General features: G+C 37.4%; 1 protein-coding gene across 1 annotated transcript in view; it reads right to left on the bottom strand.

The window, feature by feature from the left end:
* LOC137286324 (cleavage stimulation factor subunit 3-like) overlaps positions 1-8,355 on the bottom strand; it is a 42,114-nt gene extending 33,759 nt beyond the window's left edge. Inside the window, exons 1-3 of the mRNA XM_067818113.1 lie at positions 8,029-8,355; positions 4,897-4,998; positions 4,221-4,316 (exon numbers count right to left, since the gene is read on the bottom strand). Coding sequence (XP_067674214.1) covers positions 4,221-4,316; positions 4,897-4,998; positions 8,029-8,061 — 231 coding nt within the window. The 5' untranslated portion in view covers positions 8,062-8,355. The remainder of the gene's footprint in view (positions 1-4,220; positions 4,317-4,896; positions 4,999-8,028) is intronic.
* Positions 8,356-19,617: the final 11,262 nt, after the last annotated feature.

Here is a 19,617-nt window from a genome sequence, read left to right as displayed (position 1 = left end):
ATGCAACAATATACTCTCCCATGTAATGTACACCAAGATCTGTGCCTTCTCTGAAGCTGAGATAATGAAGAATGATGACAATTTTTGTGGATTGGAATCTATGTCAAAATGTTGTCTTTCACATGGAAATTGAAGGAAAAATTCTCATAACTCTTCTCTGTAGATCCGCAACAATATGGTATGCAACAATATACCCTACTGAGAATGCAACACCTTCCTGTGTCCATATACCACAATATACCCTTCTGTGTGGAAATCAACAATATACCCTACCATGTCTGTATGAAACAATATACATCCCCAGGTCCCTATGCCACTATGCAACAATATACCCTTTTGAGTATGTAACACTACATTTATCTGTGCCTGCATGCAACACCCTTCTGTGTGTATTTAAATACCCTTTCATGCCAGCATAAAACAATATACCCTCCTGTGTAGGCATGCAGCTGCATGCCCTCCTATGTTGATATGCAACACTATACCTATCTGTGCCTGTATGCAACAATATACCATCCCATATCTGAATGCAACAGTATACCCTCCTGTGTTGGTATGCAACAATGTTCCAACCCATGCCAATATCATACAATGTACATTCTGTGTCTGCATATAATGAAATACCATCCTGTGTTGGTAGGCAACAATATGCCCTCCACTGTTTGTATGTAACATTATACCCTCCTGTGGCTGTATGCAACAAAATACTCTACTGAGCCAGTATGTAACAATACACCCTCCTGTGCCTGTATGCAACAATACATCCTGATGCCAGTATACACCAATATACCTTCCTGAACCAGTATGTGACACATAGCCCTGCTTTGACAATATGAAACGATATATCTTACTCTGTCAGTAAGCAACAACATGTAAGTTAGCGCCGACATGCATCAATATGCTTTCCTGAGCCAGTATGCATCACTAAGCCCTTCTGTGCCAGATTGTACCAATATACTTTTCGGTGCCAGTATGTAACAATGGTTCCTGAATGTGTAGTGCATGTAAATTCCAGGACAATAAGCCTTCTTTCCCAGTATATATATCCAAAATATTGGGTATAATCCTGCTTAAAACAGTATTCCAGTTATGCCATAGTAGTCAGCTCAATGTGGAAAAAGCCTGACTTGATGCATGTCTTGATGAACTATCAATTGGGTGAAACCAATGAGCACTTCTTAGGTACTGACAAACCAGTAGATATATACAAAGGAGAATCAGGATTCGAACCCAAAATCATAGCTCTTTGGTGTGCTCATAGATATCCTCTGCACGGGGAACTGCAGCCTTAAATGGCTCTACTCCAAAAGGGAAGAAACATATGATGGCTACATTACTTTTGGATGCTAAAGATAATACCTATTTGCATGTACACTGAGAAGAGGAAGCCATGTAATAGCATGCTTCAGGATTATCTATGGATTCATATGGGCATCATGACCTCATAAAACATGAAGATAATCCCTTCACATGTGTATTGAGGAAACAAACACAAGGCTAAAGATAAGTAAGATGAGCTTTTAAGTTGGTAATGTTTATTTCATCGCCAACATTACCACAATCTGAAGACCTTGGTACAACAGCTCATACCTGTACATGTAGTGAAATAATATTAGTCACCATGTCCTGTCATAAAATTATCTGTATGGTTATATTCAAACCTTACTATGTCCCAAATACTTAGGATGTTTAAAAACAAGTTTGAGTTATAAAGTACACAATTGTTTTTATGGACGACTTTGTCAATCTGTCACAAACAATCTGAAATAGAGTTAATTGCAAGAACATATGACTTTTCAAAACATGAATGAAAAATGCTAGAAAAGCAATAACATTTCAACAAAGAATGGAAGACAGTTATCCCTGAAAAGGAAGTTTATTAAACATGATAACTTCAACACCTTTTTCTCCCAGTCACATTCACACTTGCCTGCACGTACCTCAGTTGTCATTAAGTATTAAGTGATGGTATCCTTACATCACATCAAATAATATGTGTTACATGAAAGTATCATTTTCCAGGACTCAAACCTTACAATAAATGGCACATTAATATACATTTCCCATCTCACACGCTGAACAGTGTAAAATAGGGCAAGCTATAAAAATGTAGTTCCTTTCTTATGTTCCTTATCTTGTATGTTGTCAAACAACATTTAGATCCAAATGGGCCCTAACCCAAAGCAAAATTCAACCGATGATTAATCACTGCCTCATCACACCCAAAGGTGTACTAACCAAATTATTGCGCTGTGATAAGCTTTTTTGACATAATGTGTCCAAAGCTCAAAATATATTCCCCATCCAAACAAGGATAGCAAAAACATGTGCTTCTGCCATCTCCCTTCACACAAGAAAAAAAGAAAAGAAAAGAAAGAAAAAACCCACAACTATTACTTTCACCAAAGATTTGTGTGAAGCAAAACAAAGATGAGTATGTACCTGTGTATTATGAACAGAAACTTGAAATAACTTAGTTCTCAGTGACGTGTTTTACACTCTAACATGAAAATAAGAAATGAACACAGAATTGGAATTAACTTTGCCAAAGGGAAACAATTATTTGATACAATGTGAGTGCATGACTAACACATTTATAGCATACAACTGCATTTTTTAAACATGTTCAGATATGTTGACATCAAATGTCAAGCGAACTAAATGTTGGATTATGGAGTTTTAGGGTGTAAATTAGGTGCAAGCAGAAAGGGATTATGTTATGTTTCAAGTACCAAAACTTTCACATCTCATTCTCACCACGCAGAAAAAATTGAAACAACACAGTGAAAAGTCAAAGGCCATGTCAGTTTGAAGTGGTTTTATGTAACATTCTCAAAAAGAGAAATAAACCCACAAGACAAACTTGGTAAAGTAACCATGGTAACCTAAGCATGAAACTGCACAAAAAGCATACTCTCCTGAACTTAAGACTTGACATCATACACAAGACATAAATGATCATTTTCATGCAATGAAATTTGCTCTTACAGCAATCCATGTAGATTAAGTCTGCATATGATTCCTAAATCATGTCCAGAAATGCTGCCACATCTGTTCACACTTCCAATAATCATTTATGCTTGAGATAAACAAGGGCACATTCCAAATGCAGGGCTAGAAATCTTGGGAGATTTCTTTGTGTCTAAATGTCTACATTGTCATCGATATCATCAAAATCAGATCTCTACTCTCCTTCATGATGAAATGAAACACCTAATTATCTGATCACCATATTAATTATGAAAGCATATTTTTCCAGCTACCTGACTGGTCCAGAGGTGGTCACGAAACTGTTGATAGAAAAGCAGACACCAACCCAGGTCCCACCAAAACTCATACTGACTTGAGCTACTAAAAATAGCATGATTGACATCATTCTACTGGTTACATGAGACAGTATTGTTGACATTATTATTGGTTTGTAGCGAAAACAGGTTACTTTTCTTGGTTAAAAGGATGTTTTGGTTTTCAGGTTTTTACAGTAATTACATAATAAAACAATTATAGATTGGTGAATTCGGCCAATACCTGTTTTTATGGACCAACGAAAAGCAATAATGACCACAGTCTTTGTCCTTAAAAATATTTATCGACCTATTACCAGTCTATACCAGAGTTTGTATAAAGTGACACTTGATAGAACATTGAATGCTTAATCTCAATGAATGATAAGCAAGTCCTTGATCCAGCTAGTTTAAATTCTTTACAACCATGATTACAAAAATAAAATGTAAACCAAACCACACCAACAACACAAAAGCTCATCTAATGGAAATCCATCTGAACTGTGGATGCCATGTGCACAAACACGGTGACTAACTCATCCACACCCATTTACTGGTGCAATCACTAAGATGATAATACAGATGGTTTTTGAGAGAAAGAAATCAGATATGCTGGTCTGATCTTCTGCTACCTCCTACCAAGAATTTAGATGCTGTTTCCAACTGGCAGAGGACAGCAAAATTCCAGCCCCATTCCACTGTCATATCGTCTCAAAGCAGCATCATATCAGAGTTTGAGATCTGTTTGTAATAAATTTGATTGTAATGGTCTATACACTCTCTACCAAACCCATTGTTTTCACAGACAATGGGTCGTGCAGCTTTCGGAAGTCTGAAATTCTTATCAAGTGAGTAACTTCGAGGAAGTGCCTGCATTTAGGATAATGCCCTTGTATTTACTGTATCACAATAATTATAAGGTATAAACTCAATAACCTCTTGCTCTATATAGATTTTCCAGTACTTCCCAGCATTTGGAAACTGTTCCACCAGACGTTCATAGACAACCCTCGCATCTTCAATCTTTTTCATCTAAAATAACAAACAACAAATTCAGTTTATTCAACCATTATGCACAATTACCAAACATGATAATTTCAAACATGATGCTTCAAATAATGATTGTTTTAGATATCTGTTATTAAGAGTGCTTATATTGGGAATGTGCATCAATATCATGCAATATGAAAGATCATTTATTATGATAATATCAGCATATTACGTGCCATTCATTTATATGGAAATTTAAAAAACCAAGAGCTTTCTGGGAATGTCATCATCCTGATCAATGGTTCAGCTTCATTTCCGAAAGTGACAACAAATTTGAAACACAAAACATGGATTCTCTTTAAATTGAAATATGTGGTTGTTAACTCTCTGGGTGCTTCTCATCACACATGCAATATCTGGCTGTGTCAGAACATGGCACTGTTCACGTTTCTCTGACAGACCAACCACGATGTCAAAATGTCACCTTAAATGTTTCACACCACTTTAATCAATATTCAGGTAAAATCAGAATGGGCGACAGCATACATGGACATAACACATTGTTCTTTTGTGGAATCTCAAATGAGAAGGCTAGGAAATGACATTCAGAATCATGCTGTACCTGCGCATCTCTAATGAGAATACTCCAAGCCTCAGTATCTGACGGATAGGCTTTGATCCTCCGTTCTGCCTTCACAATCTTGTCAGCAATGTAGCCTTGCTCCTGAAACATCAACACAAGTGCAATAACTGCACACAGACAAATTTAACATAAGTATTTTTGAAGAAAATATGAAGAAAACATTTGGTTCAAATTTGTGTTTATTGTCCACTGTTTGTATTTACAGAGGTGTTTTGTACAAGACTTGAAGACGATTTCAAAGTAAGTGCACACGGCTGGAAAACTGGGGAGTAAAAGTGCTGCTACATGTGAATATATGATAACTACAATTAAAATTCTGATTTTATCATTTCGCATGCTTAAGTTTCAGTCTGAACACAAGAGAGCTCCAGATAAGGAGAGCATTTGCATATTTTACCCAATAAAAATCACATTTACTCAATAACAAATCTGGGAGTACAAAAAACACGTAAGAATCACTTTAAACTCAATAGGTCTATAATAACTTGCGTACTTTACTCAATCAACTACACTGGCTTGTGTATGATAATTTGTTTAGGCACCTAAACGACATTGTTAGCAAATGTTAAGCAATGCTTATATATACAGATGCTATTACTGCCGTAGCCTCTGTCCAGAGTTCATTGAGGCAGTCATGTGACTTCCATGTTGTGTGTTTAAAAATGGCAGCCAACTATTTTGCAATGTAAGAATTATCAAAAGCTTAGGGCTATTGAGAAGCATTTATATTTATATACTTAAAACTGCTAATTACCCAATAAAGATAAAAAAAGCTTTGTAAAAATACTCAATTCTTTTAACTAGTGGGACTATACATAATGCCAGTTACTACTCAAGAAATGCAATTACTCATACATAAACAGACATGGGAGTAAATACTCAATTGCTTGAAAAATTATCTGGAGCTCTGACATAATGAAGTATCTCTTTCAAAGACTTTGTTACATGTGGAATACAAGTCACCTCAACACGCAAACACAGAAGTTAAAACAGTATTTACATGAAACAGTTTTGATGACTTGACCTCCAGGCAACTTGCGAAGATTTCAGAAAAAAAAAAGATAAATGGCCGAAATACCAGCCTCATGTCTAATGTTGAGATACATTATCAAGATCATGTTTATCGCATGTATTTCTGAAACTTACAAGTTTTCAGATCAATGTATCCAGTCACCTGTAAGTTCTTAATGCACAAGAGCACAGTCTACATTAAAGCTAAACAGTGGTCTCAGTTAATGTCTTTGTTGGACTTGGGTGTGTAGAAGTTTGCTCTACCTAGTTGAACATGGAAATCTCCATGTGTGGTCACTTTGAAGCAAGACATAAAAATATCAGCACAAGTCTGTGATACAGGTATTCATCATCTGATCATTACCTTCAGAATAATTCTGATTCAGAGTTATTTTTTCACTCTTTGGTGTGTTCATCAAGGACATGTAAAATGGTAATAGACATAAAGAAAGTTTCTTAACCTTTGTGGATATTATTCTGGAGACATATACAAATTTTATGGTCCATTTGTAACAGACATTTCTTGCGCATATATTTAGTGCCCTGATGCCATCAAAATGTGGTTGACTGTTTCTTTGGATTGAACAAGCATACACTATTGTTATTTAGGGTTACTCTTTGGACAAAGCTAAACAATATCCATATTTTCAAAGTCTTTATTTTTGACATCAAATATGCTGGGAAATAAGAACATGATTGTGGAACTAGTTTGGCTTGTGAAATCAAGAACTTTACATGCAAATTGAACGAACAAGGTCCTAAAACAAGCACTACAGGATGTTGGAACAACTTTAAATGTGTATCTGTTGATAAACAGCCTATTGATACCAATTTGAAACAATGTTCAGACTGCATACTCTGAGAAAGTGAAACATGTTGAGGATATGGAAACACCTGATGGTAAAAAAGACAGGGCTCTTTGTATTCTGAAAAACATTCTTTGGCATTGCTTATGCTTTTCCAGTGGTCACAAAATATCAGATATACGACCAAAATCTTTGCTTATTTTTGTGGTCTGTCATCTTTGCATTATCTAAGCCCTAGCTTGTAATAACATCGAAACAGTTACTGTATCAATAGAGGCTGTTACAAATATTCCCCACCCACCAAGAGAGAGTCATGGATGATCCAACCACATGTTGGTTTATAGATGCCATGGTCATCACATGCAAATAAGACTATTGCACTGACGTCCCGACTTCCCTCAAATCCAAACTGGCTGTCTCTGATTAACCACTTCAAATGCATCAAAGTGATCAATTCATTTAACTAAAAAATTCAGTATCAGTATTATGTGAAATCAGTAGGATCAAAGTAAGTGGCCTTGAAGTTGAATACTCAGCAACACCTGTAACTACTGATAGTGAAGTACACAAGTTTATTTTCAACTGAACTGAAACTGGTCAATCGTCTGTTTTCCAATATTGTGCGAGTGAATGAGCATAGTCTCACTCACATGCCACAAAGACCAGAAATTGCTGACTTGCAGCATCGGGCTTTGGTTAACTCAACAGCATTACTTTCACTTGTAAAATACTATTGTTTAATGACCATTAAGATCATGTAGTATTTGTAATTATTTTGCACATGGTTTTTAAAAGCAAATATTTTATAAAGACATCATGTCATCACCATCATGCTTCTTTCTGGTAAAAACAGATTGATGTGTGTTATCCTTGCCATGTATGTATCAAGCTCCATGTTGACATCACTACTGGTGACATGAGCATGAGAATCGCAAACATGTGACTGTTTAATGTGTGTCTAAACCGACAAATCTGTGACACAGAATTTTAGACAGTTTGGCATGGCCAGTTATACTAGTGTCACATTCTACTTCTGAATGGATCCATTCATAATTTAACTAAGGTTGCAAACATTTCAATGTCAGATGCATTAGTATTGATCTTTTTTTATATAAATAGTTGCATGTATTAAACGTATAAATATAAAATAAGCAAAAGACAAACATGTCGTCCCCAAGCCCCTGCACACCATGTCTGCTGCAGATTGTAATGGACTGGCTGCTTTGTAATACATGTGGTCTATTTCCCTGTATTTGACAAAAAGAATCAAAATAACTCTCCACAAATATCTTACCTCTGGCGGTAGGGCTCCTAGATGTGCCATCATCAACTCTCAGATTGACGGTCTTTAAAGGAAGTTTGAAGATAATTCAAGAATGACTCGGCGAGTTTTCCGAGACAGAAGACAACAACCACCTAGCCAAAAAGTACAAATAGACGTATGGATAGATATATATTTATTCTAAATAGTTATCTTAAAGATGAAATAAACCCAAAATGTGTAATTTCTCCAGCCATCGCCTCAGGTTTTGCGATAACACCCTAACAAGAACTGAATTTGGTAAGGCATGTGCTACTCAACAACACAACATGGCGACGTCCATCAACACCGATCAATTTCCGCTTGTCACGTGACCTGCAAAGGGACTTCACACTGAGCGGGAAATACACTTTCTGCACCACCACGGACCTAATGACAGTTTTGAGGTTAGCACGCCAGTGCTGAGATGCGAATTCCCCACACCCCTTCTCCCCCGGAAAAAATCCTTGAGGATCTTTTCCCCTTAACCTATGGACTTTGATTTATGAGCACCCCTAATCTCAAAAAAAATCTTGGGCATAGAATACATACATGCATGCATCCACACACACGTTTGCAACCGCACCACATGTTTGCAACCACGCCCATATACAAAAGAGTTACATGTATATGTCAGCATAGGAATATGCTTGGGGTGAACAGATATATAATTCAATTAACAAAAAAGTTTGGCGTAATATCAAAGCATGGTGTGTATATATATGGCAATGTGAAATTGGGTAGTAGGATTTCCGCAAGATAAAAACTTCTTAAAGTCTGATAGAATAGATAGAATGAGATGTAGGTAAATATTAAAGGGGCACTGATGCGGAGCAATTTCCGTGGACTGGTGTAAACTTTGTTATTGTTTTTCTTCCGTGATATCCCACAATTCTTGACTGGTTCGTCACCTCTGCTGCGCAGTCCGTATGCGTAATTGAGAGTTTGATTATTGACAGATCAACTAAGGTGAAGTCATTTTTACTTCATTACAAATGTATTATGAAAACAAATGAAAAAACTGTGAAGGTTAATCATCTGCCAGTGGTAGAAATGGTTAAAAAAAACTATTAGGACGGAAAAATAACGAAGCCAATGTACGTCTGTATATTTTGTCTCATAACCCTAATTAGTTTATTGTCATATTTGTGTGATTTTGAAAATTAATAAAACAACAGGTCTGCTTACACTTATAGTAAAGTTTTAACATGCCAGCAACATTTATACATTGTATAGATTGCCAATGTGAATCCTATTTCACACACATACGCGTGTGTGTTTTCTGTCATATAGATTCTGCTGAATGCTACAACAAATAAATTAAAACAAAATTTTATAGCAACAATGTCAGGCTACTACCTTGTTCAAGAACGATATTCCATTCATCTGCATCTGGTAAATAATCCTGCTCTGTATCATGTGTCTTACAACAGTCTAATTTGCGAAAAAGTAACACATCGTTTCACGTCTTTCACATTGGTGAAAACCTGATAAACCTCTCATTGGTCACCCAAGATAGCACACCTGGCAACTATTGTATGGTGTCCGCCATTCTAAGTAATCTAGTTAACGAATAATGAGCAATCAATTAATCAGTCAGTGTGTTATCGGTTAATCCTTTGATCGATGTTTGTTTTGTAACTCAGCTGATAAATCCTCTTGCATCACTTACATGCACATATTACATAACATATAATACATTTGCCATTACAGACCTTAATTAATAATGTTGAGTATTTACTCCAGACAGGAGAAATGCCAAATGGGAACCTTTGTTGAGTAACCTAAGTGGTGTTACTACTAATTATACCTGTTATAAATTCATTAAAGGTCACTTGCAACGCAAAACACAACTTTGCAGATTCTGGTACCTATCGGTATGCACTTACCGAAACAAATCATAAAAAATGCCAATTCAACCTATAAAGTTGAAAAAAAACGCGATGAAAAAAAGCCCGCGAAATCGGAGTTCAAACGTTTCACTAAATAAAGCTGGTTTCAAGAGCTGTGCTGCGCTGCGTCCATAACGCATGCGCAGTGAATAGGTTCACGGAGCTTGAAACAGTAAGCATGCCCAGCGTCTGAGGTCGTGAGCGGTAGTCTAATCTTGGTTGTGTACACAAACAAGTAAATAATCTACTCGTTACGTAAAACAACTTGTTGATTGTGGTAAGCAATCTCTGTCACAGAAGGCTCAGTGTCTGGTTTATTCACACCTCTATGTCTGTCTGCCTGTCTGCTAAAGACAACATGCAATACACAGCTTCAATCATTGACCACGTGCAAATTGAACTTAAAGGGGCACTGATGCGGAGCGAATAATGTTTCTCACCAACGGTCTAATTACGAAACCAAACTGCAAATTGGTCAGCCCGCACCCTCGACCGTGACGGACAAAGGGACTGGGTTCCTGTCCATATTAGCAGAATTTCTTCACCTAAACAGCCAAGAGGCCGGATGCCCATCATATGCCATTATTTAAAAATATCCACGGTATTCCTTGTTTGATCGTAACCAAATATCCCAGCAGTGTAGTTTTTTTGGATGCTTGGATGGTATAGTGACTGATCCAATTTGATCCTATTTCTATCCTCGATATTCAATCATGTTACGTGAAAATATGATGTCTACAGGCACGTAGAAAGCCATTTGTTTCAGTCCGAAAGATTACAAAGCTTTATATTTAGGTAGTTTTGAGTGTTAGTTCAGCTGTGATAACAAATATCATACGTAAATTTTGGTAGCTACCCTGGTTTATTATTTATGATAATAAAAACACACAGTTGATTTATTTGAATTCGTAAACTAAAAACGATGACTTTGCCTTTGGTAGAGAAATCTGAAAATTTTCTTACGTCAAAAAAACCCCCAAATTATTACACCTATTTACCCAAGTACACAGCAAATGCCAGTATGTATTCCTTATGTAACGAAGTTCCCTTGGTATCCTCAAAACAGTTTCGGCCCATAGGTGTTTTCAGGCTGCATGCGACACAGAGATTACATCTTCCTTGCTGTAACTCCCGTTTGATGGTGTAAACCTACACGTGTTATTTGTCATCATTCTTTGGATGGTCAGTTCATGAATTTATAACTGGTATAATTAGTAGTACCATCACTTCGGTTACTCAACAAAGGTTCCCATTTGGCAGTTCTCCTGTCTGGTGTAAATACTCAACATTATACATTAAGGTCTGTAATGGCAGATGTATTGTATGTTATGTAATATGTGCATGTATGTGATGCAAGAGGATTTATCAGCTGAGTTACAAAAACAAACATCGATCAAAGGATTAACCGATAACACACTGATTAATTAATTACTTTTATCTTCTAGCGGATTTGTCAAAAGGCAGTGTGTGTAGATGTACTAATTCATACTGACTACACCCTTTCGTAAAGTGCGATTGTAAAAACAACATCCTCCCTTCAAAGAATTAACCACCCTTGCGTTGATTGATTGATTGCTCATTATTCGTTAACTAAATTAGTTAGAATGGCGGACATCATACAGTTAGTTGCCAGGTGTGCTATCTTGGGTGACCAATGAGATGTTTACCAGTTTTTCGCCAATGTTAAAGACGTGAAACGATGTGTTACTTTTTCGCAAATTAGACTGTTGTAAGACACACGACACAAAGCAGGATTATTTACCAGCTGCAGATGAATGGAATACGATTTCTCTTATGTGGATATTGATGGATACATTCCTGAACAAGGTAGTAGCCTGACATTGTTGCTATAAAATTAATCTGTTTTACATTCATTATTTGCATTATGTTTTAATTTATTTGTTGTAGCATTCAGCAGAATCTATATGACAGAAAACACACATTAGATCGCGTATGTATGAGAAATAGGATCCACATTGGCATTCTATACAATCAGGGAGCCTATATAGAGGTAGGGTATCCCTGATACAATGTATAAATGTTGCCGTCATGTTAGAAATGTACTATAAGTATAAGCAGACCGTGTGTTCTTTTAGGAATTTTCAAAATCATACAAATATACAATAAACCAATTAGAGTTATGAGACAAAATATAGAGCCGTACATTGGCTTCGCTATTTTTCCATCCTAATAGTTTTTTACTATATCTATCACTGGCAGATGATTAACCTTCAAAGTGTTTCATTTGTTTTCACAATACATTTGTAATGAAGTAAAAATGACTTCACCTTAGTTGATCTGTCTATTATTAAACTATCAATTGCGCACAAGGACCGCACAGCAGAGGTCACGAACCAGTCACGAATTCTGGGATATCATCCGGGTACTCACGGGAGAAAAACAATAACAAAAGTTTACACCAGTCCACACCGCATCAGTGCCCCTTTAACACCTATCAGACTATACGACATAAAGAAAATAAGTAGATTTATGACTCGTGCACCCGAGTCCCGTGTCTGCCACATTATGTAATTAGGCACGTGTTATATACATGACATGTTTTTATGTCTGTGGGTTGCAAACAAACTACATTCGTGTTTTTTCGGATGACTGGATCTGACGGAAACTGGTGCAAACTCTTGTCAGTTTCAAGTCCTGCTTTGTACTTGGACGAATGACAGACTCCAGCCACGCAGTAGTTTACCATCTCTACTGACATGATTTTTGACTGGATCGAGCGCAAATTCAGAGAACATGTATTTTCCAAACCCAACATCTCTATATACATTCTTCATGGATAACGACTTCTTTTAGTGTATATGATTTTGTTTGACAACAGTATATGAATCCATACTGAAACGATGCATCAAGTACACAAAAAGAAGTTGTTATCCATAAAGAATCTTACTTTCTTGTGACTGGCTATACTTCTAAAATGCCCATCAAACAGATCATCTTTCTGTACACACAATGAACCCTCAGCATATCTGCAAATGAAACAGCCAATCGGAAGTCGTCGTTACACTTGAGTGCATATCCACCCGCTATGACTGGGTTCGGTCTCTCGAGGGCTTCGTTTCGGGGGAAGTAAGCCCAAGTACAAAATATTGCACTTTTGAATCGCGATTGTACGCTTATAATTTTGTTTATTTGTTATTTTAAAAGCTGCAGTGTATATTATATGTCATGAATAAGTGATAAATGTGTTTTAATTATGTTTGATTTTTTGGTTGCATGTGACCTTTAACTGACCATCCAGGGAATGATGACAAAGAGCGCGTATAGGTTTACACCATCAAACGGGAGTTACAGCAAGGAAGATGTAATCTCTGTGTCGCATACAGCCTGAAAACACTTATGGGCCCAAACTATTTTGAGGATACCAAGGGAACTTCATTGCATAATGAATGCATACAGGCATTTGCTGTGTACTTGTGTAAATAGGTGTAATGAGTCTTCTGTTTTTTCAGTAGAAACAATTTCAGATTTCTCTACTAATGGCAAAGTCATCGTTTTTAAACTTTGCAATCTTTCGGACTGAAGCAAATGGCTTGCTACGTGCCTGTAGACATCATATTTTCTCACAACATGATTAAGTATCGAGGTTAAAAACACAAAAATAGGATCAATTTGGATCAGTGACTATAACATCCAAGCATCCGAAAAATCTACACTGCTGGGATATTTTATTACGATCAGACAAGGAATACCATGGATATTTTGAAATAATGGCATATGATAGGTATCCGGCCTCCTGACTGTTTCGGTGAAGAAATTCTGCAATATGGACAGGAGCCCAGTCCCTTAGTCCAACGGTCTAATTACGAAACCAAGCTGCAAATTGGTCAGCACCCGCTCCCTCGACCGTGACGGACACGGGGACTGGGCTCCTGTCTGCATTAGCAGAATTTCTTCACCCTAAACAGTGAGGATGACCATCACAAGCCGTTGAAAATATCCCTGGTATTCCTTGTCTATAATGAAATACCTCAGCAGTGTAGTTTTTTCTGATGCCAGGATGGTACAGTGACTGATCCAATTTGATCCCATGTCTGTGCTTTTGAACTCGATATTTATTCATTCCATGTAAAAATATGATGTGTACATACACATAACTAGCAAGCCATTTGTTTGATATAAGTGATAGACTGCAAAACTTTATATTTAGATAGTTTTGAGGGCTGGCCCAGCTGTCATAGCGAAAATCATATGTAAAATTTGGTAGCTGTGCCCCTGATTTATTATCTATGATAATAAAAACACATACTTAATTTATTTGAATTGGTAGAGAAATCTGAAAATTTCTGAAAAAAAAATGATTGTGATAATTTACCCAAATACACACCAAAATGCCTATATGTATTTCTTATGTATCAACGAAGTTCCGTTGGTATCCTCAAATCAGTTTCGGCCCAAAAGAGATTACATCTTCCTTCTGTAAACCACGTTTGATAGTATAAACCTACATGCTTTATTTGCCATCATTGACTAGAAGGTCAGTTAATGAATTTACAACAGGTGTAGTTAGTGGTAACCCCACTTGCATTACCCGACAGGTGCCCAGGTGGCATTTTTCTTGACTGGAGTAAGTACTCAACATTATAAATTAAGGTCTGATGTAGCAAATGTTTTGCATGTAATATGTGCATGTAAGTGATGCAAGAGGGATTGTCAGTTGAGTTACAATAACAAACATCGATCAAAGGATTAAAGGGGCACTGATGCGGAGCAATTTCCGTGGACTGGTGTAAACTTTTGTTATTGTTTTTCTCCACTGAGTACCCGGATGATATCCCAGAATTCGTGACTGGTTCGTGACCTCTGCTGCGCAGTCCGTGTGTGCAATTGATGGTTTAATTATAGACAGATCAACTGAGGTGAAGGCATTTGTACTTCATTACAAATGTATTATGAAAACAAATGAAACACTTTGAAGGTTAATCATCTGCCAATAGTAGAAATGGTAAAAAACTATTAGGACGGAAAAATACCAAAGCCAATATACGTCTCTATATTTTGTCTCATAACCCTAATTAGTTTATTGTCATATTTGTATGATTTTGAACATTAATAAAAGAACACACGGTCTGCTTACACTCATAGTAAATTTCTAACATAACAGCAACATTTATACATTGTATAGATTGCCAATGTGGATCCTATTTCACACACATACGCGATCTAGTGTGTGTTTTCTGTCATATCGATTCTGCTGAATGCTACGTAAGAAAATTTTCAGATTTCTTTACCAAAGGCAAAGTCATCGTTTATTGTTTACGAATTCAAATAAATCAACTGTGTGTTTTTATTATCATAAATAATAAACCATTGTAGCTACCATAGCTACCAAAATTTACGTATGCTATTTGCTATCACAGCTCAACCAACACTCAAAATTACCTAAATATAAAGCTTTGCAATCTTCCGGAGTGAAACAAATGGCTTGCTACGTGCCTGTAGACATCAAATTTTCATGTAACATGATTAAATATCGAGGTTAAAAACACAGAAATAGGATCAAATTGAGTAACTATACCATCCAAGCATCCGAAAAAAACTACACTGCTGGGATATTTTGCTACGATCAGACAAGGAATACCATGGATATTTTTAAATAATGGCATATGATGGGCATCCGGCCTCCTGACTCTTATGGATGAAGAAACTCTGCTAATATTGACAGGAGCCCAGTTCCTTTGTCCGTCACGGTCGAAGGAGCGGGCGCTGACCAATTTGCAGTTTGGTCCCGTAATTAGACCGTTGGCGAGAAACATTATTCGCTCCGCATCAGTGCCCCTTTAACCGATAACACACTGATTGATTAATTACTTCAACAGCAGATTTGTCAAAAGGCAGCGTTTATGCGTGTGGATTTACTAATACTACTATACTGACTACACCCTGTCGTAAAGTGCGAGTGTCAAAACAACATCCTTCCTTCAAGGAATTAACCGCCACTACCTTGACTGATTGCTCATTATTGGCTAACTAATGGCGGACATCATGCAATTAGTTGCCATGCAGGTGTGCTGTCCTGGGTGACCAATGAGACTATAGTGCGAAAAATTCTGAAACGATGTATCACTTTTACGCACATTAGGCTGTTGAAAGACAAAAGACATAGAGCAGGATTTTTTACCAGCTGCAGATGAATGGAATATCGTTCTTGCATGTGGATATTGATGGATACATTCCTGAACGAGGTAGTAGGGTGACATTGTTGCTATACCTTTAGTCTCTTTTAAATTTTATATCTGCATTTTGTTTTGATTTATTCGTTGTAGCATTCAGCAGAATCTGTATTACAGAAAACATGCACTAGGTCGCAAATAGCGGGTATGTGAAATATGATTGACGTTGGCAGTCTATACTATGTTTAGATATTACAGTCACGTTATAAATTCACTATAATTATAAGCCGACCGTGTGGGGTGTTTTTTTTACTAACTTTCAAAATAGATACACATGCATGAAGAAACTAATTATGGTTATAAGACAAACTATTAATACGTACACTGACTTCGTTATTTTTCAGTCCTAACCAGTTTTGTTACCACTGGCAGATGATTAACTTCAAAGTGTTTCATTTGTTTTCATAATAATGAAGACTTCTTCTTTGCTGGTCAGTCTATACTTAAATTATCAACTGCGCATTGGGTGGCACAGTAGAGGTCGCGAACCAGTCACGAATTCTGGGATATCATCCGGGTACTCACGGGCGAAAAACAATGACAAAAGAAACAACCAGTCCACGGAAATTGCTCCGAATCAGTGCCCCTTTAAATTCTGAGTTCACCATAGACTGGGCAAAGACACATAAAATGCTATTCGTCTTCGACTCCCACATTACACATTCTGCAGCGCCTGGTTATTTTACCGATGTTGCAGTGCCTTCCTTTGTTGACTTACAGTTCACTGAGACCTCGGAATCGAATGAAAGTTTCCAAGAGGGTTAGATTTGAGGTTGTGAAGGTAGATCTCAGTTTCAAAGTCGGATTTAAAGGTGCGATATGTGTGGTATCTTGAACTTTCCCGCAGACCTGAATGTCAGTCCTGTTTAAACATGTCCATAGCACGAATTCGAAACATCTTCAGAAATGTGTTACAATCGCCCACTGTTTGTGAAGTCCACACAAAGCCGAATCCACAGGTGAATAATAGGGGTTTTTTTTAAATGAAGAAGTCCAAGTGTTTTTGCAGATTTCGTTTAATGGTAAATCATGTTATACGCTTTCTTCGGTAAGCGGTGAGCAGGCGTGTGAATCTGTTAAGCCAGTAGCGTAAGCATCGAGTGAGAGAATAGATGCTGTTAGGAGTTGAAAGTCCAACATTAAAGAATGCCCTACACACACATACACACACATACACACACACGCATACACACGCACACACACACGCACGCAAGCACGCACACACCTCCGCTAATCAGAGAAATTAACTACGTTTTTCATAAACATTTTAGTTTAACCTTCTAGTCTAACGGGCTGACGTCACCTTACTGACAACATTGTCAAAATAACATCAAATTTGATTGGAGTATTTCAGAGGTTTGAGCTGACGTCAGAGCCTTATTCTGGACTTGATCTAAACATTCCTCCTTTTCATCCCAATTGTTCCGTTTCTCGATGTATCTCGACAGGGGACAGGTCCGGAAAAACAGATGACCAGAAAGAGTACCGAAATGGTCTGCTGTCTCTGGAAATCCGCCACAGTACTCTATGCTTGAATGAATGGCTACAGATAAGGCCCAGTGATCTCATCCCTGTATCGAAAGACCTGTCATATTCCCACTGACAGTGACAAGCTGTGTCCGACCATGAGATTTGATGTTCCCATTCCATAACACTTTCTCAACCAAACTGTCGACGTTGCACAACGAAAGCGTCAGCATACCGTACACCTTTGCCCTGCCATCTGAGCTATCCAGGTGAAATCTCGATTTGTCAGTGGACTAAACACCATCCCAATTTTGTGTCCTGTACCATAGGTGCTCTCTGTACCAGACAGGTTATGTTGGAACCACATTAGACGAATTGCATGCCGTCGTGACCGGATGTTGTGCTCCTCAGACGGTTCCGAGCAGTGGGGCTCCTTTCGCGAAGCATTGAATGTTAACTTTAACTCCCATTCTTTAACGCTCCACTAATGTCGCTGTAGTGACTTACAAATCACCTTAGTGCTTTATGAAAGGGCGCCCAGGAACTGACTGCACGTAAGCCAGGAATGTTTCGAGAAGTCAAACTGGCAGTCTCGAATCGACTGCCGAATGTGGTTGTCTTGTTGACGTGACGTCACGCGTGGGCATCTGGTCAGTCAATGCTCTCGAGTTCCCATTATGGTGAAAACGTCTCGACAGAGATGAGATCGTGTTTCGATGGACACCAAAATCAACATCTGACCGCTATTTTTTTGCGGTTATTTTTTATGGTTATTCGTTTGACTGGGGCGCTTATATACCGTGAACAGAAAGTTAAGCGCCACCCAGTATATTTTACAAAAATATAGGTTGGCACATATGAAATCCTTCAGGAAAAAACGAGCTATCATAATTTGGTTTAGTAAAATTTACTTTCAGTTTAAAAACAAAAGATAATGGAAATTATCTTTTACTTTCAGCTGGATGCATGCGCTTTTGGGAAACATACATTTTGTTTTCCTTAAAAATGTGACCTTCTTTTGATAAGTGAAAATCAGAAATCACTGATATATGCTCACATGACTGTCACTTTTAACAAGTGAAACCTAAATTTCATAGTCTTGTATAAGCACAACAGGAATAGTTATTTCGATTTGGAAAGCAGTGTCATCATATCTGTAACAGTATTTCCTTTAATTGTAAATGCAAATGATTATGACATCCCGAAGCCAGTTACCAGATGAACCTTCAGCCAACATTCCCACAGCTTCACATCTCAGTTTTGAAATAGGCTGACGCGTAGCAAATATACTTTTACTCATGTGTGTAAATTTACTTACATGGGCAACTTTGCATATGTACAAAACGTCGAGTGAATTGGGCTTAACATTAGTTGCATCTACTCTTGCAAATCTGGTTACTGTGCAACAACTATGATGTCACCTTCAAACTTGACCTACAAACACAGGAACCCGTTACCCATGGACCATAGATCTACATCCACGTCATATGTATAAACAGAGCACTCTATTTTTATATATATGTCGTGCGTTTGCTGTAAATCACTGTATTTACAAGTGTTATTGAAGTAACACTATTATTAACACTATCTTGGTAACAGTATATTAACATGTTAAAGTGTAAGGGCACTTTTAAAAGTAAAAACGCTATTAATATGTCCCGTGCGGGGTTTATAAAGTAGCCCTAGTTTTTAGAGATAAAAATATATCTTATTGCTTTAGCAACGCGTTTACGTCATTAAGATTCGTAGAATATCGATCGCCCGAGTTGACAGTCGATAGGCGCATTGAAATCAATGCATTTTTAACATTTTGACATTGATTTGAAGATATGTAAAAGAATGTGTGTAGTTATCATATAACAAGAGGCAGGTAGAGATGTAGCGACTGCCTGACCATCCACTGGCGCCAAAATGTATCGAGGCAATCTTGCGTTTAGTATTGACATTGTACGTGAAGAATAGAGACATATTAACACAGACGTAAATGATTTAACACTGATAGAGTGTTGTTAGGTAGGTCACTTGTATGCAAA

Source organism: Haliotis asinina, chromosome 6 (assembly GCF_037392515.1).
Source record: "Haliotis asinina isolate JCU_RB_2024 chromosome 6, JCU_Hal_asi_v2, whole genome shotgun sequence".
NCBI lineage: Eukaryota > Metazoa > Mollusca > Gastropoda > Lepetellida > Haliotidae > Haliotis > Haliotis asinina.
The sequence above is the reverse complement of the archived record's forward strand: the minus strand, read 5'-3'. Positions and strand labels throughout refer to the sequence as shown.